Raw genomic sequence first — 26,674 nt, 5'->3', positions numbered from 1 at the left:
GCAGGAAAACCAGGGCCAAATCCCCATTCTCAATACAGGCTTCCCAGTAAAAGTTCTTTATCACAAAAAGCATAGGATGGACACGGGTCCAAGAGACAACAGCTGTAGCTGGTTGAGTCTCACATAGTGTAAAGGGGTTTTTTTTTGTTTGTTTTTTCTCCAGTACTGGGAATCGAACTCATGACCTTGTGCTTGCCAGGCAGGCACTGTGCTGCTGAGCTAAATGCCCAGCCCCTCACATAGTGTAAAGGAAATGAGTCTGCCTTGTATCTCTAGAAAAACCAGAGTTCAACTGTGAATTAGAGACCAATCAGGGATAGGATCAGTTTGTCCTACATGGGTCAGAGGAGGCCCTCTCTATGCAGCCTCAGGTCTGCATCCCCTGCCCTTAGAGATTTCTCTAGGAGGCTACCAGCTAGGGCAAAGTAGAGGTGTCACACCCCACTGGGGTCTGCCTGGCTAGAGAAGGACATGTCTAGAGTCAGGAGGAGCCCCCAGTGCTCAAGAGTTGTCAGTTCTGTGCAGGGACCCAGCCTGCCACCCCTGGCCATGCAGGCCCATACCTTCTCCTCAGCCACCTGCATTTTGAAAAGTAAAATTTACAGTCAGGTGCGTTTATCCAGAGTCATGACTGGATCGCTTGAAACAGGACAAAAATGAGGCTTCTGTGGGTCCTCTACCTGGTGCTTGAGTTCCTGAAGCCGGCCAAGGGTGTCTCATCTATTAGGAACAATGCGTGTGCTGTGTCCCTCCTTGCTCGACTTGGAAGCAAACACTTGAACTGTGCTCCTATGCCTCGGAGCTGGAGGGCACGGTCACAGCCTTGGGTACGGATAAAGGCATTTTGACCCAGGCTATCATGAAAGACCCCATATGCTCACTGAAATTACGGGCGGCTGGGATAACACCCTTCTAGGCTTGAGCCCTGAACTTGCCCATGCTCGGAGGCAACTCTGCCCTTGAAGACAGGCTGAGATGTGTCAGTTGCAGAAGAAAAGAACAGGTGATATCTTCAGGGAGTCCAAGACGGCAGGTGAAAGTGGGAGCCTGGCAGGGCCCAGAAAATGCAACCTGAAGATCCAGGCACCAAGACACAGGGAGAGAAGAGATGAGAGTAAGCATAAGAACCAGAAGGAGGTCTCAGAGCTAAGGAAATACAGACAAGGGTTTTCTATTTGAAAATAAAAGCAGGGTCCTCGAACATAATACACTACAGAGGGCATGTGAGGAAAAAAGCACCGGCTGGGAGGGTGTTCAAGGTCTGTTTCTCTCATAAATGACCGTGCCGTTCACTCAGAGTGAGTTTGCATTTCCTCTGGAAAACGAGCGCTCATGGCACTGCTTAGGCTCAAGTGAGCTAACGAGGTCGATGGCCAATGCTGGGCTTTGGTGGTCCTCTGCCTGCGGCTGAGGTTATCTTTGCTTTTCTCATCCATGTTCTGTCAGAAGTCCGGCTCAAGTCCGGCTCCCTCCAAACTGGAGTCCCTTCTGACTGGAAGTGCAGGCTGCCCTTTCCCCCGGGAACCTCCATTCCACATGCAGTGTGGGCCCAAGCAGCTCAGCACGGCTCACACACTGCCTTGCATGGCTTTCTGAGGGCAGAGACCCTTCTGTCCTTGGGTTCCCCACCAGATACTGAAAAGGCCCTCAGGCAGAGAGGAAAATACCTGCAGAAATGTAGCTGCCAGGTATTAATCAAACTCTTCCCTTCCTTCGCCAGGGTTCCTGTCAGCTGGCCCGGCCGTCTCACCAAAGTCAGTGCCAATGGCCATGTTCTGTAAGCTATTTAAGAAATACTTCACTTTCCATTGGTGCAGCCCGTGACAAACCCACAGGAAATAAGAGCCACCAGCAACGATAGGATCAGAATACTTTAATAAGATATCAGTGTCAAAATACATTTCCTTATAAAGTTAAGCTCCCATACAGTTATAATGTCAGTAGGAATTCAACAATATAATAATGTTCATGAAGTTGTTATGTTGGCAGGTAAGGTTAATATGAAGCTTGGAATAATTTTTAGAGTGTTTTAGTCAAACTGCAAGGGTAAAATGCCCTGGATGCTGAGGCAACACACATAGGAAATCAAATACCAGCGGTTAGGTGTCAGTAACCCTTCAAGTTCTGCCCCGGCAAGGCGGGCCCCACTGTGCTGCTAAAGTGAACTGTAGGCCACACAGTGATTATGTAATTTTTCTCATATAATTTAGATTTATATTGACAGTTAATTTTTGGTTTTGGCAATAAGTCCCTCAGCTTACCAACTTCTTGGCTCGATACGCTTTGTGTGTGTCTAGAAACTTCTTCTTGTACCCATGACAGATAAGTCCCATGTTGATTGGTATTTAAAAACCAAAAGGTGTCGCCCCTCTTACCCAGTGAGTTACAAAGTGCTCTGGGAACACTATTTTCAGTGCTTCCTACCTATACATGTCACTTCTCGTGACAGATGTCTCAGAGACAACCTGAGGTTAGGGCCCATCCCCGGAGGGCTGCCTGCTGCCTGCCAGCAGGGAGCACTGCACCACGGCCTTGTAAGGCTGAGGGAGGGACTGGCGACTGGTCGACCCTCCCTCTGGCACCCTCTCTCTGTGTGGCTCCAAGGTCGTGAGCTAGGAGGACATGGACCAGGTCATTTCTGAAGCCTCACTTGCTGTCATGGATTCCCATCCAAACCATTTCATGGTAGTTCTGGAAATATCCAAATGTGCCGTGTGAGGGACCAGGACGGTCACATAGCTCAGTGCACTTGAAGGGCTAGCAACACAATCTTAAGAAAAGTTAAAGCAGTTCCTCTCCCTTAGCGTTCCTCCCCACCCTCACCCGACGTGCCAGCAGACGCTCTCGGCAGCAGTAATACTACATACATCCATACGTAGCACACAGAGAACGGGAGGAGAAGACGGCTCGCAATGCTCCCACTCGGATTGTTCGTCACACCTACGGCGTATCACAAAAGCAAAAAGCCGGCGGACAGCGAGCGGGTGCGAGGAGTACGAGCACAGGCCTGTGGGAGCTCTGTACAATTCTGCAGTGTGGGGAACACGGAGGAAGAGAAGACTAACAGCTTCAGAAGGGTCTTAAAGTGATTTTGTGAGCAGGATTCCATTTCCATGTCTAAGTTTTTAGATATTACAAAGTACCCATATATATGATAAACACTTAACCCAGATATAAATTTTCCTTTAAAAAACTCAGTTATGCTTTTGAACAATAATAATAAAAAATCCACCCGATTGGGGGGCACCAAACAGTTCAGGAAAAGCCATACTGCGCAACTTTCACAGGTAACCATATACACTGGAGTTCACCTTTCACATTGCCGTTTTCCCCAGAAGTCATCTCAAAATTAGAGCAAAGAGTCAGCTTTCACAACAATAGAAAGAGTGGAATTTACAATATGGTGATAAGTTTTAAAAAAGCAAACGAGAAAATCTTCAAAAGAGAAAAGCCACCAACCATGTTTAGAAAGCAAAATCCTTTAGTTTTTCTTTGGCAACGACAATAACAAAAAAAATCTTAGTTAAATGAAGCCAAAACTTCCCCTACCGGAAAGCACACATACCCCAGCCTTGTTAGTATGGATGGTGTGGATGTGTGAGACAGAAAACTCTGGTAATATAAATTAGAAGTCATTGAAGGTGGGGAGGGAAGGATCTTATAAAATTTAAGAACATTTTCACTGACAGCAAAACGTAGCAGGTAAAACAACTGTGTATTTTAAAAGTGAGGACGATTAAATGAACATCTCAGAAAAAGGCCACTGCTTGGTGACCTGGGCAAATTGGCCAGGCAAGTCGTCTTGTAAAAAGTATGCTGGTGTTAGAAATACCTAGTTGCAAAAACAGATCTAGAGTGAAGATGGCAGGACAGCGTCGCAGGGGTGCGCCTGTCACGAAGCCCTCGCTCAGGTGGCCTGATCCAGGGCTCTGAGGAGGTCCCCTCCTTGCAGGAGCGTGGAGCTCCCCGGCACAGGGACGTTCACCTCACAGTCATATCTGGTCAGTTCGGGCAGCAGGTAGGGCTCAAACGAGGGCCCGAGCAGCCGGCTTGCTACACCTGAAAGAAAAAGTTCTGGATCAAACACTGGCGAAGGTCTGCGCAGGAAGAAAGAGGCAGTTCCACTTTCAGCTGACGGGGTTGGAGGGGCAGCCCTAATTTCACCGGGTTTCTTCACAGCTGTCTTTCCCATGACCTATTTATTCCCCAGTTTGGGCCCCATAGAGGTGTCTGCTTCCATCCGCATCTCAGCAGGGCTGAAACCCACGGAAGGGAAAACAGACTGGGCAGAGGTTTCACGGAGGGGCCCTCCTGTGACGGCCCAGCCTCAGGGAAGGAGGCTCCAGGAAGAGCCTGTCAAGGCCTGGGGTTGCAGATCCCTTACCCCTGTGTGCTTGCAGCATGGAGGAATTTGGAACGCCGCGGCACCCATGCATGCATGTATGTACACACATGCGCATGGATGCATGCCTGCATAGAACACACGCGAGCACACGGGTTCTTCTTGAAGCCTCAAGGTGCTGAAGACCTTGTGCTGGTCACCGTGTGCTGGAGAGCATCCAGGCATGCCGCTGCTCAGGGCGAGCCGCTCTCCCTCCCTTATCTGCACAGCCTTATCCTCACTGGCCTTTCCTTCTGCTGCTCCTTCCCCACGGGCCTGCACTTCTGCAGACGGGTGCCAGCACGGTATCAGCAGATACTTGCTGGTGTGTCCACCTCCCTTATTCACGGTCAGAAATCATACGAGTCGAAAAGATGAGGTTGCAGGAAACTTGTGGAGTTCATAAAGGAAGAGCAGTGCTGGCTGCTGCTGACTAGACAGACAAATGCCCGTCACTCAGTTCGACACATGACACAAAAATCTCTCGGTTAAACTTCCTGGCTGGCCTACCATCCAGCTTTACGGTAAGTAGCAGTTCTGGAATTTATGGCTGATCTCTGAGCACAAAACTATAATTTTCCCTAAGCCATACTGCTGAGGATGAGGGTCTGGTATGTTTTTTCCAGTACTACACTTTATGCTCACGCCGAACATACTTTTTCACAAAAGCCATCTGATCTTCTGCATATGCATTTTGGTGACTGTAGCTGAACCTTCAGGAGGCCAGGGTCCAGTGGTTGGGCAGCCTCTCCCCAGCTGCCCTCCCAGCATAGATAGCCGCTGCTCAGCTTCTGCCTGACCACAGAGCAGTGTGAAAAACAGGAAAAGACACAGGCTCTGGGGGGCTTCTAGGGTACAGAAGCCTTGGAGGGGACCTGGTCTTTGGAGAGTTCCTGCTAAAGGACCGCCATCTTGTGGTGTCTGTCTGGGTCCTTGTGTAAGTCCCCTTCACACCTAATAGCCTCTTCAACAGGCCCTGACATGTCACAGCCTCTGGCCTCGGACCACCCCGGCTGTCCCTTTTATTCTAAAGCCATGCTTCCATCAGGCCCAGCCTCAGTCCACCCAATAGTGTGGGGCTCAGAGACAGGACGGAAAATAACCAGAGTCCTGTGAGGGTGTCTGTCTCCACTACCCTGCTGAGCCCAGCTGCCTCTCCTCAGCAGCCCCGGGATGTGGTAGCAGCTGCCAAGCACCCACCTGATGCCTTGTGAGTGGACGGCAGGCTGTAGTCCTGGTATGGGGCAGCATAGCACTGCGGGGGGAAGCCACTCTTGGCATTCTCCCCTGGGCTTACAGCAGACGGTGGCTGCTGGGGCGGCAGGTGTCGTAGGGGTTGGCCCAGGCCCCGCAGGGGGTTTTGGTTGAATTCGTCTGAAATATCAAGGTTGGAGAGTGAGTGGGGTGCCATCTGACAGAGGGGAAAGACCCTGGAATGGAGAGACTTCTGCTAGCCCGTTCTCACAGGCTCAGGGAGCAAGTGAGGGGAGGAGTGGGTGGGCCCCTAGTGCCAGGCCCTCCACAGGGCCCAGGGCCACTCACCTGGGGGGACGTTGAGATTTCCCAAGGCCTTGTCAGGCCCCAGAGGGCCGGCTCCACCCCGGAGGCGCTTCATACGCTTCCACATCAAGTGTGAGCTGCTGCTGCTTGGAGGATCCCCCTGCACGGGAGAAGGGCAGCTGTAAAGAGAGGGGCTGCCAGGGCCACCCGTGGGCCCAGAGCAGGCACTCAGCGAGGGGTGCCCACCGCACTGTGTCAGCTCACCCCACTCGAGTCCTGGAAGGCTCGCTCCTCATACTCCAGCTGTCGCTTCAGCTTCAGCTTGTTGGAGAGGGCTATCATGGCCGGGCTCATCACGTCTGGGCCCCGAGGCCCGCAGCCCTTTGCAGACCTGCCAAGCCCAAGAGAGCGGGCCGTGAGGAAGTCTGGAGCCCACACTGCCCAGTGGCTTCACCTGGACTGAAGGGCAGAGTCTCTCGGGGCTGAGGTTTGGGCAACCTCCGGTCTCCAGCCTGGATAAAAGCTTGGCCTGCTCCAGGCCTCGCAGCCCTCAAGGGCAGCCCCAGAGCTGAGCGCGGGGAGTTTGAGAAGGGCTGGCTGGAGCAGGAGAAGCCTGTGATTCAGAGGAGGGGCAGTGCAGAAAGCCTCCCTGCGGCCCCGACTGTCCCACCAGCGGGAGCCTATCTCTCCCCTCCCTGGCAATGCAGCCAAGCGTCTGTCACTAACCTCATCTTGAACATGGAGATGTGGGGCGAGGCAGTGGGGTGCCCCAGTGGTGATGTCCCCAAGGGTTCCGTGTGTGGATCCCCAACAAGCCACTTTGTGGGCCCAAAATGTAACGGTGGGTCCGGGGGCCACTGTGTGTTGGATCTGCCACCCATGGAAGAGAGAGGGGTGCTGGCCTGGCCACAGCATGATGGCAGGGACCCCTTGCTCCCAGCATCGAAGAAGATGGAGGACATGGGCCGGTGGTCCGGCTCGGTCTTCTCGCCCTCCAGCTGCTGCCGGTACTTGTCCAGGACGAAAGGGCTGTGACAGGCCACGGGGGCCAGTGGCTGGAAAATGCTCGTCATGGCACTGAAGCAGGGCTGAGGGGTGGGCTGCAGGCTCTCGGGCAGGTGCGGCTCCTCTGGGCAGATGGGGCTCAGCTGGAAGTCCTCCCCGTCCATGGGGATGTAGGGCGCCAGAGTCTCCAAGTCCAGCTCGTTGAAATCCGTCTGAGGAAGGATCAAGCAAGTGCAGGGAGCTCAGTGACGGGTCCCATTCCACTCGGTCCCTCCCATGCATGCTTCCCATGTCACTCTCCTGTCCAGACACCTCCACTGGCTCCCTGTGGCCGGCTGGTGTGCAAGGGCTTCCTTTCTATGGGTTTACTCCCGCCTTATTCACCACTGGTGTCCTCTGAGCACCCCGAATGAGGTGCGCAAACCACCTTCCCTTCCAGCCAGGTACACCCTACCACAAAGTCAGCCCACCTACACTGCTGCAGTAGCTGCCCTCCTGCATGGCTCAGGCTTGTGGTCACACTGTGGCACCTGGGGACAGAGGACATCTTGCCCTCATCTCTCTCATATGGCCAGCCACAGGCCTAGACCCAGATGCTCCGGTACACAGTTGGCTTCCAGGGGCAGTGTGACTTCTGTTCCCCTCAACAGGTGCTCGGAGGCCACCTCTAGTTCCCAGTGTCACCAGGGGCATCACAGGGAGGACTTCCGAGCAGACACAGGAAACAGGTTCTGCCTTCGGAGACCAAGCCCTTTGCTGGGGATGCAGCTTGGTACTTGGTACAAGACCTAACACAGGCAGGTGGTTCTGATTAAGTTCTAAAAACCCCCATGGGAGTCCTAAGGACAGAGGGAAACAGCGACGAACAGTTTTGTGGAACCGCTGGACTTTGGTTCCACGGGTAGGATGACGGTACAAGGTGGAAACAGAGATGCATAAGCCACACTGAGACACACTGGGGCATACGGATTCTCTCTGGGTTTTGTGAAAATATTTTCCCAGCCATCCACCTCTTCCATTTATGTCACTTGTGCAAGAACACATGGCCCTATGGAGTGAACATATTCCTGAGAAGCTACCTATAGTGAATAATGCCAGAGGTTATCTTCAATGCATTTCAAGTAAGATGAATCATTTTTTTAAATCCAAAGATGAATGTGTTTGTGAAGGAAGTGCCTGGCCCCTATGTTAAGCAATGTCTTGAGTCTGGATACGCTCTTAGGAGGAAGTCTCCCTTAAAGGTTCAGTGTTGTAGCTATGATTTGCATGTATGGGAGGGAGGTGATCCAAGCAAAGAGCAGAGAGTAGCTGAGTGTTAAACACGGGAGCTCTGGCTTTGACATAGGTAATGCAGAGGGTGGGGGTCAGAGAACTGGCTACCACAGGCTCCCTGTCCTGGCACCCTGGGCCATTTTAGGGCCTTCAGCCTCACCTCCTGTGTGGTATAGGCCACACAGGATGGACAGGAGCCTTTACCACTCTGGTCTGCTGTTCAGCTGCCTACCTGGGTGCTGCACTGGTCCTTTGCCTCTGTATCCATGGCAAAGAGCTTCTCGATCACTTCAATCTTCAGGTCATCCCCCAGAGATGTGTAGTAGTCTTCAGGGCTGCTGGGCTGGGGGCCAGGAAGGAGGGGGACTCAGTCAAGGCCAGGGCCCTCATCTCCCTCGTTCAGTGTGGAAGCAGAAACCCATCCCTGGACCCACTCGGCTCCACTCCACCAAGTGTTCGTACAGGGGGTGCTGTGTGAATTAGGTCGCCTCATCAACTCTGAGCCTCAGTCCCCTCGTGAAGCGAGGCTTTGTCACTGCACGGGATGTCTGGAAGAGCAAACTGAACAAAGGCTGTGGCCAGCAGGGCTCTGCGCAGGGACCGAGTGTGATGCCTGAGGACTAGCCACTGTGACACAGGCAGGGACGGATGCTGAAAGCTAGTGATGGGCTTTGTCCCTGGGGATGAGAGTCCTAGCTATGCTAGGGCTGGGAGGGGGGTTGCAGTGCGGTACTTGTGTTGGGCCTTCTCTTCAGCAACCTGGTGGTACTAGGAGGAGGAGCCCCCTCCCTCTTCACATCTGCACGGCCGGGGTGGCTCACCGTGGAACAGCCGCTGCTGCTCGTGGCACTGGGGGTGTTGCTCCCAGGGGCGGCCACCTGGGGTACGGTGAAGGCAGGCAGGCTTCCGGCCTCGCTTTGGGTAGTGTGGCTCCTCACCTCTGTGGTCCATGGCTGGCCTGGGGGCAGGACGGCCTTGCCAAAGGCTGAGGACTCCTTGAAGTTCTGGTTCCCTGTGGAGACAAGGGCCTGCCCGATGAGCACCCACAATTTCTACGCTGGCCTAGAAGGGTCTTGACAGCATGCCCAGGGCTCAGCTGGGAGGAAGGGCCTCTCGCTAGAGCTGTGATTCCTTGTGCGGACTCCCCAGAGAGCAGGCCTGGAACATAGAGTTTTCAGGAGCAGCTCTTCCCAGTAGAGCACCTGACATCCTTCAGCACATCGTGAGGATAGGCTGAGGTGGTTTTACTCAGTGGCAGGGGTATAGGTGGTTCCTCTGTGCCTGGCAGGGCCTGCCCAGGAGATCTGGAAGATGTGGGCATGGCTGGGGCGAATCTGCCTTAGAAGAAGCAGTAGCTAGGGAGCTGCTGTGGCACCAAGAGGGTCTACAGGGCACTCGGCTAAGAGGCACCTACCGAAATCCAGAGAGATGATGGCGTCCCCTGGAGTGGGGGCCAGCTGGGCCAGCTCCTCTGGCTCCTCCTTCAGCTTGGTGAACAGGAAGTTGCTCTTCTCAGATGCAGCCAGCTCATCGCTATTGTCGAAGATGCTGTTCATGGCCATCACGTGCGGCTTGAACAGGGATTCGGTCTGGTCCATGGAGAACACCACGTCATTCTTCTCAATCTCACTAAGGGGACAAGAGAGCCGTTCAGACCTTCCACATTGTCCAGCAAAGTTCTTTGGCTCCCTCAGACACAGGGGAGCCCTGAGGGCTGAGCCTCTCGGACGGAGGGAGGGGCGGGGGCACTGTGCGTCGGCCTTTTGTGAAGAGCCACACGGTGGCAGCCTGACTTGTGGAGGCAGCGACGAGCAGGGGGACACTTGGACCATGCACGTCTGGATGCTGCTCAGACTGTGCCTGGGCTGGGTGGATGCTTCTGCCTGTGTGTATTTCACCTGAGCCACGACTTCCTCTGGTGTCTTCTCAGGTGCTGGGGAGGAAAGGCGTTGCACCCACAATTCTGCCTGTTTTCCCACCCAGAAAATACTAAGCGACTGCTGGGTGCTATCTGCCCTTCCCGCTGTGTCAGAGACACGACATAATGACAGATACAGGGGAAGGGGCAGAGAGAGTCCCAAGAACCCCAGTGTCCCTAGGAGCTCCGTAGAAGGTCCTCTATTCATAAAGACTAGCACTGCAAATGGCTCCCAGACACGGGGCTCCACTCCTAGAGGCTGGAGTTCCCAGGGCCCCTGTGTACCCGCCAGGCCCCAGCCCTCGAACTCACCTCAGGACATAGTTGATACACATGATGCACTGGGGCTGCAGGTTGCGAGGGTTGTAGATGACGGTGCCCTGCGTCTCCAGCCACACGTAGCCCCCATGCTTTGCGAGCATCCGGTACTGGCTGCTTACCACCTGTCCCTTGGTGCACACTGCGGGAGGAGGGAGGGGCCCAAGGTCAGAGAGGCGGGGGAGGTCAGGCTGCAGGAGCGGGAAGTGAGAGTGAGCTGGGAGGGAGCGCAGAGACCATCGCGCCAACCCTTCCCTTGAAATAGAGAAAATGGAAGTTAAGAGACGCACACGACCTGCCCAGGGCTGTCCAGTGAGCGAGAAACCCCTCGACTCCGCAGCCCTGCCTTGGCCCGCCACCAGCCCTAACCAAATCAGGCTCACAGACCAGCTCCTCTCGAAGCAGAACCAGGAGCAGCACACGCCCTCCTTCCCTCACAAGCCCAGGGCGAGGAAGCCCCTCCCTGTCAAACCCTCCAGGAGGGGAGGGGCTTGCACGCAGCCAGCAGAAAGCCCGACCTAAAGGTCGCCCTTTGTAGCAGACCCCTCACCATAGCCTGCTTGTTTAATTGCTTCCTTTGATTTTTTCCCAGTCGTCTGTCAGCCTGCCACCTCTGGGGCCCCGGGAGTGCGAGGCAGACCACTCTTGGGGGGACGGATAGTAAGTCCTCTCTCCTCCTCGTCCTCCCAACTGCTCAGTGAGGGTACCTGCTTAGAGCTTCCTTCCCCTTCCACATTATTCTGTTCACTTAAAATGTGTTTTTACCATTTAAAGACATTGCAGAAGGGGTCCCACACCCAAGACTCGCCTCAGTCCAGACAGCTCCTTCTGCTTTCTGGAGCGGATAAATCTCTCTACACTCGGGTCTGCTGATCTTAGAATTTCCAGTAGTTCTCTGAACGGCCCATCTGCCTTCATTCCTTGGGAATTCATTCTGTCAAACCCCAGCTCAGAAGCCCCCAAGTCACAGAGAAGTAGGAAGAGGCCTGATGGAAATCTTTCAGCTTGGCTGGGAAAGGAACGATCCTTGGTTTGTTTTCTTCCTCTGCAGAATGGGGTATTGATGATGGTAATAAGGATAACTGTCATTATTAGCTATTCACGAGGCCCTGCTCCTTGTACTGATGGTCAGACGTACTTGCCTGGCTTATCAGCTACACGAATGTTGCCTAGGGCAAGCCAACTCTCTCCCAAAGCTACTGACATGGACAGTGCTCAGGCCTGCCCCAGCTGATTATGGTACATGCTTGTAGACAACGTGGGAGAATACCCAGGTTTTCTGTAAATATGTGGTCTCTCCAGTTCTGCTGGGCTCATGGACCTCCTCCTCATCCGGCAGCCCTATGCAGTGGAAACAGTTTGCTTCACGATGGTGCTGGTTGCAATCCTTAATGCTCATGTTGTGCTTGGTACAGCTGACCCCTTCCTACATTTAACAAGCACTGGTGGGGTTCAGGAATTGCTGTAACTTCCACGGGTATAAGGCCTGGCAGTGTCCAAAACTCTGAGTGAATTCGTTTCTGCAGAACAATTAGACCAGTACCTGGCACGTAAGGCACTCAGGGAGGATTAGTGCCGTCGTTACCTCACTTGGGCAACAGCATGCGCTATCTGCTGCCATTTCTGTTTCGCATCTGAAGAAACTGCCACCCATGCAGATTTCCTTTTATTTAGATCTGCTGAGTGATTTGCTGAAAGGCTCGCTCAGAAACAGCATGCAGGATTGTAGGCTAAATTAAAGACTCCTACTCTGGGCTTTGTTTGCTTTTTATCTTTAAAAACAAACTTTATGGCCGAGTATGGCGGTGCATGCCTGTGACTCTAGCACTCAGGAGGCTGAGGCAGGAGGATTGTTGTGAGTTCAAGCCCAGATGGTAAGACCGTGTCTCAACAAAAAAAAACTTTGAAATTTAATTTAATGCAGTCATTTTAAGCACGCAGTTCAGTGAGTTCTGGCATATGCATACACTTATGTAACTATCACCACAGTGAAGGCATAAGCACTTTTCTATTCACTCCCCCCAAACCCATGAATGCCTCCTGGCAACTGATTCTTAGCTATTCCCATTCTTTGTTCCAGACAACCACTGATCAGTTATTTATTGTCGTATATTGTCTCTTGTAGATTTTCATGTAAATAGAATCATACAAGAGTATGCACTTTTTTGTGTCTGGGTCTGTCAAAATTAGCATGTTTCAAGGTTTATCATGTTAGTGTCGTTCCTGTGGCCCATTCCTTTTCATTGCTGAGTAGTATTCCATCACATGGATGTTGTACCTTAACTAGTTTATCCACTCACCTGGGTGTTTGAGTGTTCAGCTTTTGGTCATTATAAACAAAGTTGCTATAGACGTTTATGTGTAAATCTTTGTATGGGTATATATTTTCATTTCTTCTGGGTGTAACTGCCAGATTATATGCTCAGTATAAGTATACCTTATAAGAAGCTATCAAATTATTTTCCAAAGTGATCACATTGTCCTAATCTTTTTCACAAAATTCTGTGCCCCTGGGATGACAGGTATCATTTTGTTTTCACATGAAAGTAAGGCCAGCAGAGTCATGACTCAGTTCACAGAACACAGGACAGTCGTGTCCAAGTTTGAGCTACGTAACAGGACCTGGGGCTCCTAGCATAATATTCTCTTGCTCCATTCTGTTAAAAATGACTGGGAGGTGAAATCTGCTGCTGCCATTGTCCTAAGCCATCCTGGACTCCTCGACCAAATCAGTACCTTGTAGTTTTTCGGTTCCCATCTCTCTGTGCTATTGTAGGACGATGCTTGCACAATTTCAAGTACGTGACATTAATTATTTAGACAGTTCTTAATGCAAACCAAATTCAGGGCTCTTACTCTTTTTGATTGAACGGTGTAGCAAGCAGAGGTTTTAGTTTTAACTGCATTTCTAGTAATTGCAGGCAAGGGCCTGCTCTGTCAGTAGAATGTAATTAACGCCAGCTTTCTAATCATCTCATTAATGCCAGCCTGGGTGAGGGGCCTGCTACTTAGTAGGGCGATGGGCTTTTTTATGGCCTTTAATCTCGTTTTCCTAAGAGCACATGTTCTCAAACAACAAAGGGAAACCAACCCCCGGCCCCTCCTCTGAGAGTGACAGTGTATAAATTATTAATCCATTTGAAAATGATGGCTTTCAATTATCTCTATCTGGTTGAAGACTGAGCTTCCCTGGTCACTTCAATGGTAAACACTGACAGATGAGACACATACACACATGTGACAACTCAGGGCCTCGGTGCGGAAGCTTGGACCAGCCTCAAACCTAGGCCTCCAGTTACTCCACAGCACAAGTGTGACTCTCTGTGCAAATTTTATGAACCCAAAGACATATCTCACACACACACACACACACACACACACACACACACACCATACTCTGGGGAGACTGACTCCTGTCATAACTGACATTAACCCTGTTTCTACCCATGCAGATTGGGCTTTGCTGGATGTGGGCTTGCAGGGTGTGCACAGGGCTCTGAGTTCAAGGCAGCTTTCTGTGGCTCTGTCAGAGACGAAGGCCTGTGATTTCTGCCTAGTGCTTAAACACCTGGATTCAGTAAAACAATGACAGCAACGTCACCAACAAAATAACACAACCCCAGAATCTCCCCTAGGAATCGGTAGAAAGCTGGTAGGGCTAGGACCCTTTCTATAGATCGAAGGGGTTCTAAGAAGGAAAAAAAAATCCTTTTATTATGTCTGGCAGGAAGTCTTTGATGGTAGCTTCTGCTCCCTTTCCCCATAAAGATAACAGTATTCCCCACAATACTGCTCTCTAAGAATTCCTAGGCAAGTTTTACATTTGGTCCCTGCTTTGCTTCCCCCTTCGTCTGGAAAGCTGGACTTGTCTAAATTTTACATCCAGTGGCACGGAGCTCCAGAAGGCCAGGCCTGGGGGATGAGTGGGTCCAAGCTGAGTCCTCAGCCTAATGCCTGCATGACCCTGCCAATCTGACTTTGCAGCGGGACCCACCCCCATCAGAAAGGCATGCGTCCCAAAGGGAAGACGAGAGCCACATCCTACAGCCTCAAAGCTGGGGCAGGTTAGGGTTGGGTCACACGCATGGCACAGGAGCACTACCCCCTCCCCCGTCCCTGGGTTCCCGAGAGCACCTAGGGTCTCGGTGACTTTATTTTCTTGCTGGGAAAAGCTGCTCTGAGCTATCACTGTGGTCCCTGTTATACTGTCGGATCAAATGCAGAAGCCACCAGGAGGAAACAGGGGCTAAAGAGCTGACCTCCCTCTGTAAGAGTCACCTGTGCTTGCGTGCAGCTGTGGGCTGCCGATCTGTTGGCTGCTCTGAGCCTCACCCGTCCTGACCCTATGCTGTAAGGATGGATTTAGGAACAACGGACCAACAGTGCCAACTTCTTCATTACCAGGAAGTAGGTCCCTGGAAATCTCCTCAGACCCATTTTCATCCTTCTGTATTCTTTCAGCACCTCTGTCTGCACCCATGTGGGCATACCTGGAGTCTATTCTTTCCCAAATATTATTCATTTGGTGATGCCAAGGTTAAGGCTATCAGCCACCTAGCTTCCAGGGAAACCATACTCCTTTTACCCTTAGAAATCAGATTCCATCAGATAGAGCTCAATTCTACCAATTCCTGTGGTCCCCACTGGCCAGGCACAGGGTGTCAGGCCCAGAGGTTAGGCCCAGCCTACCATGCAGGTTGATGGTAATGGGACTCAAGTCTGGATCATGTGCAAGTGGGAGTTCCTGAGTGGAAGCCTGGGCAAGTGTACACTGCAGAACTACCCTGCCCAGTACGGTAGGCACAAGCCGAGCGTGGCTATTTAAATTAAAATTAAAAATTCAGTTCCTCTGTTGCATCAACCATATTTCAAGTACTGCATAGGCCACCTGTGGCCTCATAGACACAGAACATTTCTATGGCAGAAGGTTCTACTGGCCAGCCCTGTCCTGGAACCCTCCTTCATTAATTATACTCATTTTCCCAAGTTATGGAGCAGTTTCTGCTCCCCAGCACTGTGCGCCCAGCAGCTTCCTCTAAAGGGACCCCGGCCCTGCAAGGAATCTCCCTGTAGGAAGTGGTCCCGTGCTGTCACCCCTCTGCCCAGCCCCATCCTCCTCTGTTCTTCAAGGTCCAACTCAAGCGCCTTTTCTTCTTTCTATAACTCCCCCTATCCCTGTGCATGGATACCATGCAGAGATATACCCATAGACCCAAGCTGGTCATATGTTGTCTTGAATTATTCTCTACAGGGCTCTCCCAGAGGATCGGGCAAACTGCTGACTGCTCAAGCGTTCTCAGTAGAAGTGGTATGTGGGGACGAAGCCTCAGCCCACTGTCCACTCTCCACGCTGTATGCCTTGGCCTGGGTTTACCCCCGGAGGCAGGGTCTTTGAAAGTGTTACATATATAGGCTGGTGGCAGTCTGCTTCACTTGCTATCTTGAAGGAGTAAGTCTTATCTACCACGCAGGATGGTATCTGTGAGGAGGAAGTGGCCTAGTCTTCTGTGCCATCAATCACACACCTCACGCAAGGCCAGAGTCAAGGACCCAAGGATGGGACCCAAGATGCCCCACGAGGCACTCCTGGAACTTACAGTTCTGGTGACTCTTGGTCATGTTCTCCGAGTCCAGTGCATGGTAGAACTCATAGGCTGAGCGCCCAAGCAGCTCCTCAGGGTGGTAACCAATCAGCTCTGTGATTCTGAGTTAAAGTAAAAACAGCATGTGAGGAAAGTGGCGTGTGTACGAGGTGCAAGAAGCCAAACCCGGAAGATAAAACGCACACATTCAAATGGGCACGGTCTGAACTTCCTGGTCACATTTATGCCCGCAAAAGCCATCATTCCCAACTTGTAATCTGGAGTGCCTCCAAACCCCCACTGTTCTCTGCCCTTTCTCAAATCACGGCTGAGAGGAAGATGGAGCAGAGGATGCCCTTTCCCCAACCCTACTGCGCACATGACAAGGGCCTGGACATCCAGGGGGCAAGCAATGGGCTTGCTGTCCACACAAGTGTCCAGGGACAGAGCACGACCGACCCCGGAGTCTCCCGACTCTTAGCTCAAACGCATTCTAGTGGAGGGTGATACACAGGCAAAGCGGAGATCGCAGGCCCCTGCGGGGTCAGCAGGGAGCTGCCCCTGGCTCTGTGTTGACACAGAGCTTCAGTGGGGCGAGCGGGAGAGCTGCCGTGCTACACTTCACCCAGGATGCCCCTCCTTAGGCGCTTGCTTCTGCCTTCCACGGATGCTTCTCCTGCTCCTGTATCTCCGGAAAAGGAGGGAAGGCAGGAGTTGTTGACAGGAAGCAGCACAAAATCACCTTCGCAGAAGCGGGCCTGTGGAAGCTCTGCCAGGATGAGCACAGCTGTCCCAGATGTCTCTGTCTTCATTTTAGAAGGCGTCTCATTTTATGGGAAATGGACAGAGAAAAGGCCAGTGTGGACAGCCACGAAGAATCACTTCACCCCTTTAGGACCTCTGCTCTGAGCTGGAATTCCGAGCATACACCAAGCCCTACCCAAGAACCGCAGGACCAGCCACTTTCCCGTGTCACGCTTAAATTACTATTTTTCACAATCTTTGTTACCGACAGGTTTCTTCTTATGAGTTCACTGCCTAGTTAGCCTACCTATCGCAAGTCAGGAAGGATGCTACAGGCTTGAGACTCTGGACATGGTCTTGGCCTGCATGCCCTCGGGGCTGATAACAGGGAAAGAAGGACAGCTGTGGAAAACAGAAGTGATGCCTCCGTTTCCTATCTCTGTTCTCCAGCCTCCTCCCAATAGGTGAGCTTGCATACATCTGTCAGACTGCGCACATCTGCAGTCCTCCTAAAATACAATTCCCATCCTGCCTCCTTTCCCTTTAAGCATCTACAGCTTCCCCTGTTGCCAACCACGTAAGAATAAACTTTGACTTCCATGTGCCACCCAGGATCCCATCTCTGTCTGCTACGCGCTGTGATTCTCAATGCATCTGTGGCATGCTGCTTGCCCCTGCCCTCGAGGTGTTATTCCACACCCCCCTACCCACTTCCCCAGCTCAATTCTGCCACTGGGTTTTGGTGTCTCCACTGCCTTCTCCAAACCTTGACTCCTACAAGGCCAGCCAGAGGTCGCCCCTCCCCCACAGGGCCCTCTCCAGTTCTACCCGCCCTCAGCACTCATCCCCACGGAGTCCCAAAGGGCACACACAGCGCCACCAGGAAGTATGCATTTGTCCCTTCACCTCCTGTGCTGTCAGGCCCTGAACTCAGGGGTCATTTTCTCCTTTTGTCTCCCTGAAAATGGCTCCTTAGCAAGCGCCCGAGGAGCTGACCAGTAGGCTGAATTTGTCTTTGGATCTGAGGTACAGTGAGAGCCTTGTTTCTTCCAGCACCACTGAGGAGCTTGGGCACCAATGATCCAGTTTTCTACCTTGAGTATGAAGAAATGCCTCAGTGCTGCTTCTGGTAATGCAGACAGAGGTGTGTATACACACATGTGAGCACATGCGTGCACACACACACACACACACATACACACACACAGCCTCCGCCACCCTTCCTGGTACTCAACCCTTGCTCTCCATTCTGCATCTGGGATTCGTTAAGCAGAGCAGAGGGAAGATGTTCTCTGGCTAGATGAGACACTGGGGGTTGAAGTCTGTGCCAAAAAAGGCAAGTGCACCTGGGATGGGGGACTTAGGGCCCAGAGAGGTGCGTGGCCAGGCAGCCAGGCTCACAGCAAGACTCATCCCCTCACTTGGTCTTTGAACTCACCGGTCATGTTCCTTGAGGCCTGACCCAGCAGCGCCCATGCTGAAGCAAAGACTGGGACAGAACAAGGAGACAGAAGAGTGCTGGTCTTCCCAAAGCGCTCTTTTTTTTTTTTTCTCTCAGTGCTGGAGACTTAATCCAGGGCCTCACACCTGCTAGGCAGATGCACTGCCACAGCACTGCAGCTTTAGGCTTTAAACTTTTTATTTTGACAGGGTCTCACTAAATTGCTGGGGCTGGCCTCAAACTTGTAATCCTCCTGCCTCAGCATTCCAAGTAGCTGAGATTACAGTTGTGCACTACTGCGACCAGCTAGTAATAGCTCTTCTTTTGGATCAGATGCATTCCAAGCTTAGCCTGGGGTCTGAACCGTACCTGGTGGTCCTGCTGATACCGGGCTGGCCATTTACAGGCTGACTTGCCAGGTGAACTGTTGAACTGTTTCTAGCCAGATCTAGAATTTTCTCAAAGAGGAGTCTACAGGGCATTCTAGGAAAGATAGGATCCTATTTCCTGAAGGAATTAAATTTCCTTTCAAGATTAGGATCTTTAAACCAAAATGGTCAAAGTAAATATTATAATCAGCCTCACAATAAGATGATTTTTAATTTAATTAACATATCATCCACTCAAGGGCACACAATGGGCATGTTTTGGAAGCGGACAAACAAACCTAGATTTCAGAATTGCCAGTTATCTTCCCAGCAGCCGCTTTCATTTATCTTGTCAACTAAAATAAATATTTAATATCTTCATTCCTTAAACAGAATGCCATAAAACCTGGGAAATACCCATTCCCCAACCACCACTGAAGAACATTCGAGTTGTCAAACTTCACAAAGCCAGGAAACCCCAACTTCAGGCTAATGGCCGTTTGCCTCCCTCTGTAGGCGCAGACACGCCAGCGGGGAGGTGAACGAACCCAGCTTGTTTATAGGGCCGGCTATCACAGCACACAAGGGCCGGCCCTGCTCATTTCCCGGAGCTCTGTGATAACAGATTCTTCTGCTTTCTCCATCAGGGCGGGGAACCGCTATTTTTTTTTTTTTTTTCTTCCTAATTAAAGACCTTTGGCTTACTGGAACAAATCAATTTAGGGTTACCCACAAATTTAAAAGTCAACTCAGTAGGGTTGTTCTGTCTTAAGAGGAGAAAGAAATGTAAAAGAACTTAATGCACTGGATTTAATGCACTGGATAGAAGAGCTAGGGGATACTCCGATGTAGAAAAAGGCCAGAGATGAAGTAAAGAGAGATGGAGCTGAAGTCGGGCAGCCACAAGAAGGCGAAAGAGGAAGGAAAAGAGAAAATAAAAAATAGAGGAGATAGGGTCTTGTAGTTCTGAAATCAGTGTCACGCCAAGTAAAGGTGTGGGCCAAGTCCCTGGGCTTTGGACTTCGGAATGTGAAAGCCCTTAAAGGTGAAATGCATCGTTCACTGTCTCAATTGCTCTTTATCCTTAAAAAACACCCAGAAGATCTGTCCAAAATGGATCACCAGTAGCCAAGGGCCAGGAAGGAAATTCTTCTCTCCCCGCTGTCAACTCAAGAGGTGGAAGAAATCCTGCTACCGCCCCAGGAGGCACAATTTCCTCCCAGCCTGTGCCATCACAGCCTGTGCCTAAGCTCTGTGGATTCAGAGGCGACTGCCAGGGCACAGGTAGGGCCTGGCAGCAGTTTTTAACCTCGGTTCTCTACGTGAGCAAAGGCTTTGCTAAGGAAATTAATCATGTGAACACGAGGCTAGAAAATGTTCAAACGATTTAAGAGGATAAACGTTTTAAGCACTTCATAGCCACCTATTTTCCAAAGAATGCATCTGCCAGTAAATACTTACATTAGTGTGCCTTTCCTCCTGGCCTCTGGCAACCCCAGGTCCTCTCCTCTTGGTTTCTATACATGCTCGTAAGCTTTGAAGCTGATTTCCTTAACAGTACCTAAATTATTCACTCACTCCGATTTCAGTGCCTTTTTAATACATCTTTATCCAGATTTTTGTCTACTTTAAGCAACAGTCCTTCAGCCTTACCTGTTCCTCAAATATCACATGGCTATATGGAATCTGTGCAGCTGGCTCTGTAGTTAAAGGAAAGCCAGCTTCCATCTTGTTAGGGTAGGGTGTTACAGGGTACCCGTGGGGTGAATTCATACATAGGAAGGTAGTCCTGGTTCAGTCCTACCACGAGTGCCACCAAACGGCACCCTTACCTTCCATTATCTGAAAATCCACACGCAGTAAGAAGAAATTTGTCTTTTTTTTTTTTTTTTTTTTTTGGTTTTTCTCCGGTACCAGGAACCGAACTCATGACTTTGCGCTTGCCAGGCAGGCGCTTTTGCCGCTGAGCTAAATCCCCAGGCCCAAGAAATTTGTCTTGAGCTATAACAAGTAAGAAGCAGATCATGTAGAAGGAGTGGCTCTTGAATTGTAAGGTCTATTAAACTCTGAAACAAATTCCAGAGAGAATTTATAGAGTTTCCTCTTCTAGGGAGTACTCTGAGCTATCAAGATGAAACAGGGTAATATATAAGCATTCCTTACACACCCACAATTTAGGGCCGATAACACTCTCATCTGTGCAGATGCACACTGAACACATTTAAAGATCCTTCTAGCTCAGGGATCTAAAGAAATACACAATGCTGTCTGACTTACAGTGTGGAGAAAGACTAATGAACGGCTCTGCAAAAAATATTTAGACTACACTATATTTAAAATTAAAATACATAACATATTAATGTACTTTCAATTAATATATTTACACCATGGGTCGGCATATAGCTCAGTGGCACAAGCACCTGCCTGGCAAGTGTAAGGTCCTGAGTTCGATTCTGAAACCAAAAAAAAAAAATTTACATCTTTTAAGATCCCCTTAAATTTAGGATAGCATCCACCCTTTAAAGGTAACAAAAATAATTTCTTAAATATTTTCCTTTATTTCATATTGAATATAACCTTTTACTATTAATTTCCTTGAACTCTATTTTATTTTCAGACTTCCAAGCACCTTCCAGCATCTTGATACATGTGTGTTTCTTTACAATTTTCTTTGATATTCTCTATCATCCTCAACGCTTCCCTTGCTTTACCATAAAATGAATTCAGTGTAAATTCTAAGTCTTTCCAACAGAATTTGGAACACCGTCATCTTAACTTATTAAATGGTTACTCTTGGTTTAATTATATTCTGTGTTGCTGTATTCCATTTATAAAACGGGTTGCCTTCAAATTCTTTACTCTCTGAAGATTAAATGACCTTCTTTATTAACTTGACATTTTTACTGTAATTTTGATACCTATTTGCCCCCAGTAATACTGATCCTATCCACATAATTTGCTTTCTTAATTTATTTCTAAAATACAGGAAGACTGGGAATTCACAAAATCGCAGTGGGGTTACAGGTGAATTAGACAGCTCTCTCTCTGACGGCTGGCATCCTTCACAGTTTCTCTTCCCACCACCAGATGGCACCTCCACATGAATTTAAGAACCGCTCCACTTTCAATTTTTTAAAATTTTTAGTTCTGTTTTTGGGTGCAGTGAGAGAACAGGGTCTTGCTACGTATTCTAGGTTGACCTTAAACTCATTATGTACCCCAGGCTGGCTCCAACTCATGGCGATCCTCCTTGCTCAGCCTCCCAAGTGCTGGGATGAGGTGTGAGCCACCACGCCTAGCAAGTGCCACATTTTTTAAAAAGTTAAACTACTTGTGAACAACTTTTGTCTTCCTTTTGGGTGAGTGGAATGATCTATTTTGTACCACTCACTGTGGTTTCATTAAATTGCTTATGTCTTAAACTCTGTACTCATGGGGATCTGGAATCATCTGCTTCACTTTAATACGAGTCTCTCACAAAGGGTTAGATACATAGCAGATGTTCAATAAATAAGAATTCATGAATGGGTTGCTCAGTGTTTTAGGAACTGTAACACTTATGTCTGAGCTGTAAGTGGAGGTCATCAATCACACTGAGAACCACAACACTCTGTTCTTTGACCCAGCTATGCCGAGAGGAAGCAGGTTGAGCATCCTTAATCCAAAAAGCTGAAATCCACCATGATGTTCAAAAAATTTCAGAGCATTTTAGATCTTTGGTTTTCAGGTTAGGGATACTCAACTAGTAAAGTCTATGCAAATATATCCCCCCCATAAAAACCCTCAAATTGGAAACCCTTATGGTCCTAAGCATTTCTGCTAAGAGACAATCTGTATACCTAAAATATGCCATATTCAGATATTTTAAATTTTACTATGCCTCCAATTATCAAATTTTTTATTATTATTTTTGGGTACGAGGAATTGAACTCAGGACCTTGTGCTTGCCAAGCAGGCGCCAGGCCACTGAGCTAGATCCCTGGCCACAAACTTATTAATATAGGGCTTCATATGCTCCTCTGGCCCTTTCTGAAGGGGAGGAATGTGCATTTCAAGCTATCTGCATTCCTTTATTCAGTTTCAGTTCTGGATGATTCTGAATGGGCTCTTGCAGGTTCTCCATGGTGGGAACCTGAGAGTCCACCCCAAGGTTCGATTCCTCTTTCCTCTCTTCTTCCTGTCCCCTCCCCCATTCTTTCTTCTCTTTTTCCCTATCATTCTTTTTTCTCTTTTCATGGTGCTGGGGCTCAAACCCTGGGTCTTGCCTAGGCTAGGCCAGTGCTCACCACAACCCCGCCCCAGCCCCAGCCCTGACTTTGCTTTTCCGTAACTGTGGCCTCAAAATAGCTAAGTAACAAGGTGCCTCAAAAGTGAGTCTGTAGATTTGAAATTACTTTCTTCGGAGTCTTTCTAGCTTTTTAAATGGGAACACAGCCAACTTTGTGGGAAACCATAGCCCTTTCCTGTGTCAGATGCCATTAAATCCAGTGAATTTCCGGATTAAAGTGGGAGCCCTAGCCCCCCACACCTCCCCATTAGAGGTCATTTGTAGATCCTGGTTTCTGAAGCATTTATCTCAGAAGAGAATTAAGGACAGCATGTGTGTGTGTGTGTGTGTGTGTGTGTGTGTGTGTGTGTTCCCAGCCCAATACAAAGAGTGAGAACAAAACAAGCTAACAAAAGAGAAAAACATTCAAGTCCTCATCAAAGTAACTGAGAAATAACACAGATTAAAGACTTAAAATAGTCACTCCATAAACTGTCTAAGCTGTGTCTGTGCCCTCCTTAACTAATCTGCTAATCGGTTAAACAGCCTCTGTGCCGCACTGCATCCTCTGTGTTTAAGTCCTCTGCATGCATGGCCCGGCATCACCGAGTTCAGAGCTGGGCCATGTCCTCTGGTTCCCTGAAAGGCGAGATCTTGCTGAAAACGCAGCATGTCCTGCAGAACGCAGAAGCAGTATCTCCCCGCACGCTGCGAGTCACAAGGCCTTCAATCGCAGGGTCCTGTAAGCCCAGATCTCTGCCTGCTGGTCCTGACACACACAGAGAGGTTGGCGCAGCGCCCCTCCCGGGGCTGTGTACCTTTCTTCTGCAACTACTTTTAAGCACCCAGATTTGGGCTTTTATTGCCTCTCCTTCTACCCAAAAGTTTGTACTTTCAGAAAAGTATCTGAAATTCATTCATATCAAGATAATGAATAATGGATTAACACTGAATTACTCTTCCCAGAGTATTTTTTTTTTTTTTCACTTTAACAAGAATCTAAGTCTTAAGCTTTTTTAAAAAACAAAATCCTCTTTTTGCTATTATCTAGGGATGGCAAGTTCTTCTCTGGGATGGTCAGATCTTCCCTACAACTCAGGTGGCATGACTGAGGCGCCCCGAGCACCGGTTCACCCCCGAGCCAGCGGTGTGTGAGCCATGCACTGGGCTCTCCCAGCATCTCAAAAGACCGCTGAGAGGCACGCGCACCACAGAGCTGACTTCTGCCCAGCGCGCTCGCCTGAATGTGAGGACTGCATATGTCAGCGACCTCGCCCAGAACAGACTCCCCTGCTGCCTGCCTTTGGAGCAGTCTTCCTCTCCAGTCATTACCACAGCAACCCGAGATGCAACACTAACAAACTGCACCACTGCCACAAATGCCAACTGTGTCAAAGTTCCGGGACCAACACCTGCAGACAGGACTTCTCCACCCCATGAGGCTGGAGCACCTTTTCCCTCACTTGACTGCTCACCACCGCCCAGAGGCTCAAGTCCTGGCCCTACTGTGGTCAGAACTTGGGGACAGGGATACCCCACGGGTGCTTTTACTAAACTTCCGACATTGTGCCGCAAATGGTGGCCAGTTCCAAGAAGGAGCCAACAACCAACACCAGGTCAGTTTAGAATCAGGAGAGAGACTGAGCCTAACCTGGATAGTTAGGGGCGCACTGTGAGGAAACCAGATGCCCCCGGGCCCATCCAGTGACGACAGAAGGCCAGGGTGGAAGGGTGGCCTTGCCAGGCCGGACAGGGCCTCCCTTCCTGGGGCTGGTGGTTTCCCACTCGTGGGGAAGACAGGGCAGTTTCTTGCTGGTGATCTTTCCTTCCTGTGCTGGGCCCAGGCCTTCAGAAGTGAGCTCGCCTCCCTGATCTTAGAGGGGAGAATTCGCTTTGGGGAGGCCAAGCGCTGACGTGAGCAGCGGCAGGAAGCCTCCTGTGCATCCTCCTCCAAGTGCTTTCCCAGCCATGACCTCATCCTACCGTGACCCTGAGGAACAGGCAGAAAAAGTGTCTCCATCTCAGAGAGGAGTGGCAGAGTTTGGGGTGGTAAAAAGGCGACTCTGGATATTGCAAAAAGCAGGGGTCAGACTGGCTGAGATCCTCCCTGAAGGGCACACGTGGGGGCCCTAGACAATAAGGCGCAGTAACATTCACATCTACTCTGACTGCCCACTGCCTCCGCCTCCTGACCACCAGGCCCCACAGTCCCAGAGCAGAGAAGCCAGGGTGAGACACTGTGGTGCGGCCCCATTCGCACTCATGACAACCCCAGCCTTGTCACCGAGCCACCACCTTCAGCTTCAGCTAGCAACTGGGGAAGACATGGCTTCCCTGTGAGGTCTTAAGGGTTCTCTCAGCAGCTTTGGTGACAGCAAGGGCTAAAATGGAACTTCTGTCCCCTAAAGGAAATCTACCGGGCCTGGCAGCGGGAGCTAGAGCTTGGTTTAGCTCTGTTCATCTGCAAGCCTCCAAAAGTAGGCCAGGCAGTGGCCAGAACATTCCCAGCTGCACGCAGGGAGGGCAGAGGCTGGGAGAGAAGCTCTGGTGGTCATGGGTGCGGCCGAGGGGAGGCCTGCCCACCATACGCCCATCTCTAACCAGAATCCGGTGCCCCTAGCTGGCCTCCACCTTGCGAGTACTGATGAAGTCCCTAGGCCCTTGCCTTGTAGGGCAGGAGACTGCCCTGGAAACATCCTCAGGAGCCTGAAGCAGATGTGGAGAACTAGTTCTACTCCACAAAAACAGCTGTAAGTGAGAACAGCTCTGCAGACCCTGAGGCTGCCTCTGGGGAGATGGCCAAATGTGGTACTGGAAGCTTCTGAGGCTCAGTGATGGAGGGAAACGGGCCACGGGCCACAGATTTGCACCCAGCGATACACTGCTCATGTGCCTATCCCCTCCCTTAACGACAGGCCTGACCACGCACCGGTGCAGGTAAGATCCTCAGCCCCCAGCCGGCCCACAGCGCGCGCTCTGCACCACCTCCCCTCCTTACCTGTCATCGCAGTAGGTGAACTTCATGTCCATGCTGTGGCGGCTCAGGAAGGTCTTGCTGTCGAGGGGGATGTCCATGTGGGACGGGTGCTGGATCGGCTCACACATGATGATGAGACAGGAGAGCAGAGGCTCCTTATAGCCGCAGAGACCACTGTGGGGAGGGCAGCTGTTGTAGACCTTCACCTGGCCGGTGCAGTGCAAGACCTGGGGGCCAGCAGCAGAGGACAGATGTAGGGCGGAGATTGCTGGGAGTGGGCGGGGCTTTAGGTCAACCCACACCTGGGACTCCAACCAGGCCTGGCTTTATCCTACCTTCCAGGTGGCTGACTTAAGGTTGACAGTGCGGCCTCTGTTGGTGACTGTGCACTTCATCCTCATGAAGAAGTCCCGTTCTGTGGACATGTCTTTGCCTTTCTTTCCAAAACCAGAGCCTGGGAGGAGAGCGGTGTAGGTGGGAATGGGACCGGTCAAATTAGTTTGATATGTACAATAAAGTCACAAGAGGCCCAGCTGCAGTTTCTCAGTATGGCTTATTTTTTCCATTTCCCAGTGGTCTGTGTACACGGGACCTGAAGGCTGGGCTGGGATGAACACTGAGCTTCCATCCAGCCTGTGGGCTAACGGTGGCTTCCCACCTCCGGCCTATCTCACAGCTGCAGCATGGCCCCTTCGCCAGCATCTTAGAACAATCAGCAGCCTTGCTTCCAACAACTATATTCCTCCCTCCAGACATAGCCACCAGCCCCCGCACCTAAACCTCCAGAGGACCTTGAGTTCTGACACATTCCGGAGGAGCTGTGTGACAAAGCAATGGTGGTACCCGTGAACCAAAATGAAACACCCTTCAGGGAGCCCCAGTATGTGACAGTCTAAAGGGT

General features: G+C 50.6%; 1 protein-coding gene across 1 annotated transcript in view; it reads right to left on the bottom strand.

Moving 5' to 3' along the window:
• Positions 1-1,853: 1,853 nt before the first annotated feature.
• Epas1 (endothelial PAS domain protein 1) overlaps positions 1,854-26,674 on the bottom strand; it is a gene marked incomplete at its 5' end in the record, with an annotated part of 83,595 nt that continues 58,774 nt past the window's right edge. The window contains 12 exon segments of the mRNA XM_005390973.2: positions 1,854-4,059; positions 5,582-5,755; positions 5,924-6,041; positions 6,146-6,272; positions 6,608-7,098; positions 8,391-8,501; positions 8,980-9,170; positions 9,573-9,787; positions 10,389-10,536; positions 15,992-16,098; positions 25,795-26,000; positions 26,109-26,227. Coding sequence (XP_005391030.1) covers positions 3,908-4,059; positions 5,582-5,755; positions 5,924-6,041; positions 6,146-6,272; positions 6,608-7,098; positions 8,391-8,501; positions 8,980-9,170; positions 9,573-9,787; positions 10,389-10,536; positions 15,992-16,098; positions 25,795-26,000; positions 26,109-26,227 — 2,159 coding nt within the window. The 3' untranslated portion in view covers positions 1,854-3,907.

The sequence above is a fragment of the Chinchilla lanigera genome, unplaced genomic scaffold (assembly GCF_000276665.1).
Source record: "Chinchilla lanigera isolate Chin_1 unplaced genomic scaffold, ChiLan1.0 scaffold00040, whole genome shotgun sequence".
In the NCBI taxonomy this organism is placed as follows: Eukaryota; Metazoa; Chordata; class Mammalia; order Rodentia; family Chinchillidae; genus Chinchilla; species Chinchilla lanigera.
Note: the sequence above shows the minus strand (reverse complement) of the source record. Positions and strands in the feature narration are given on the sequence as shown.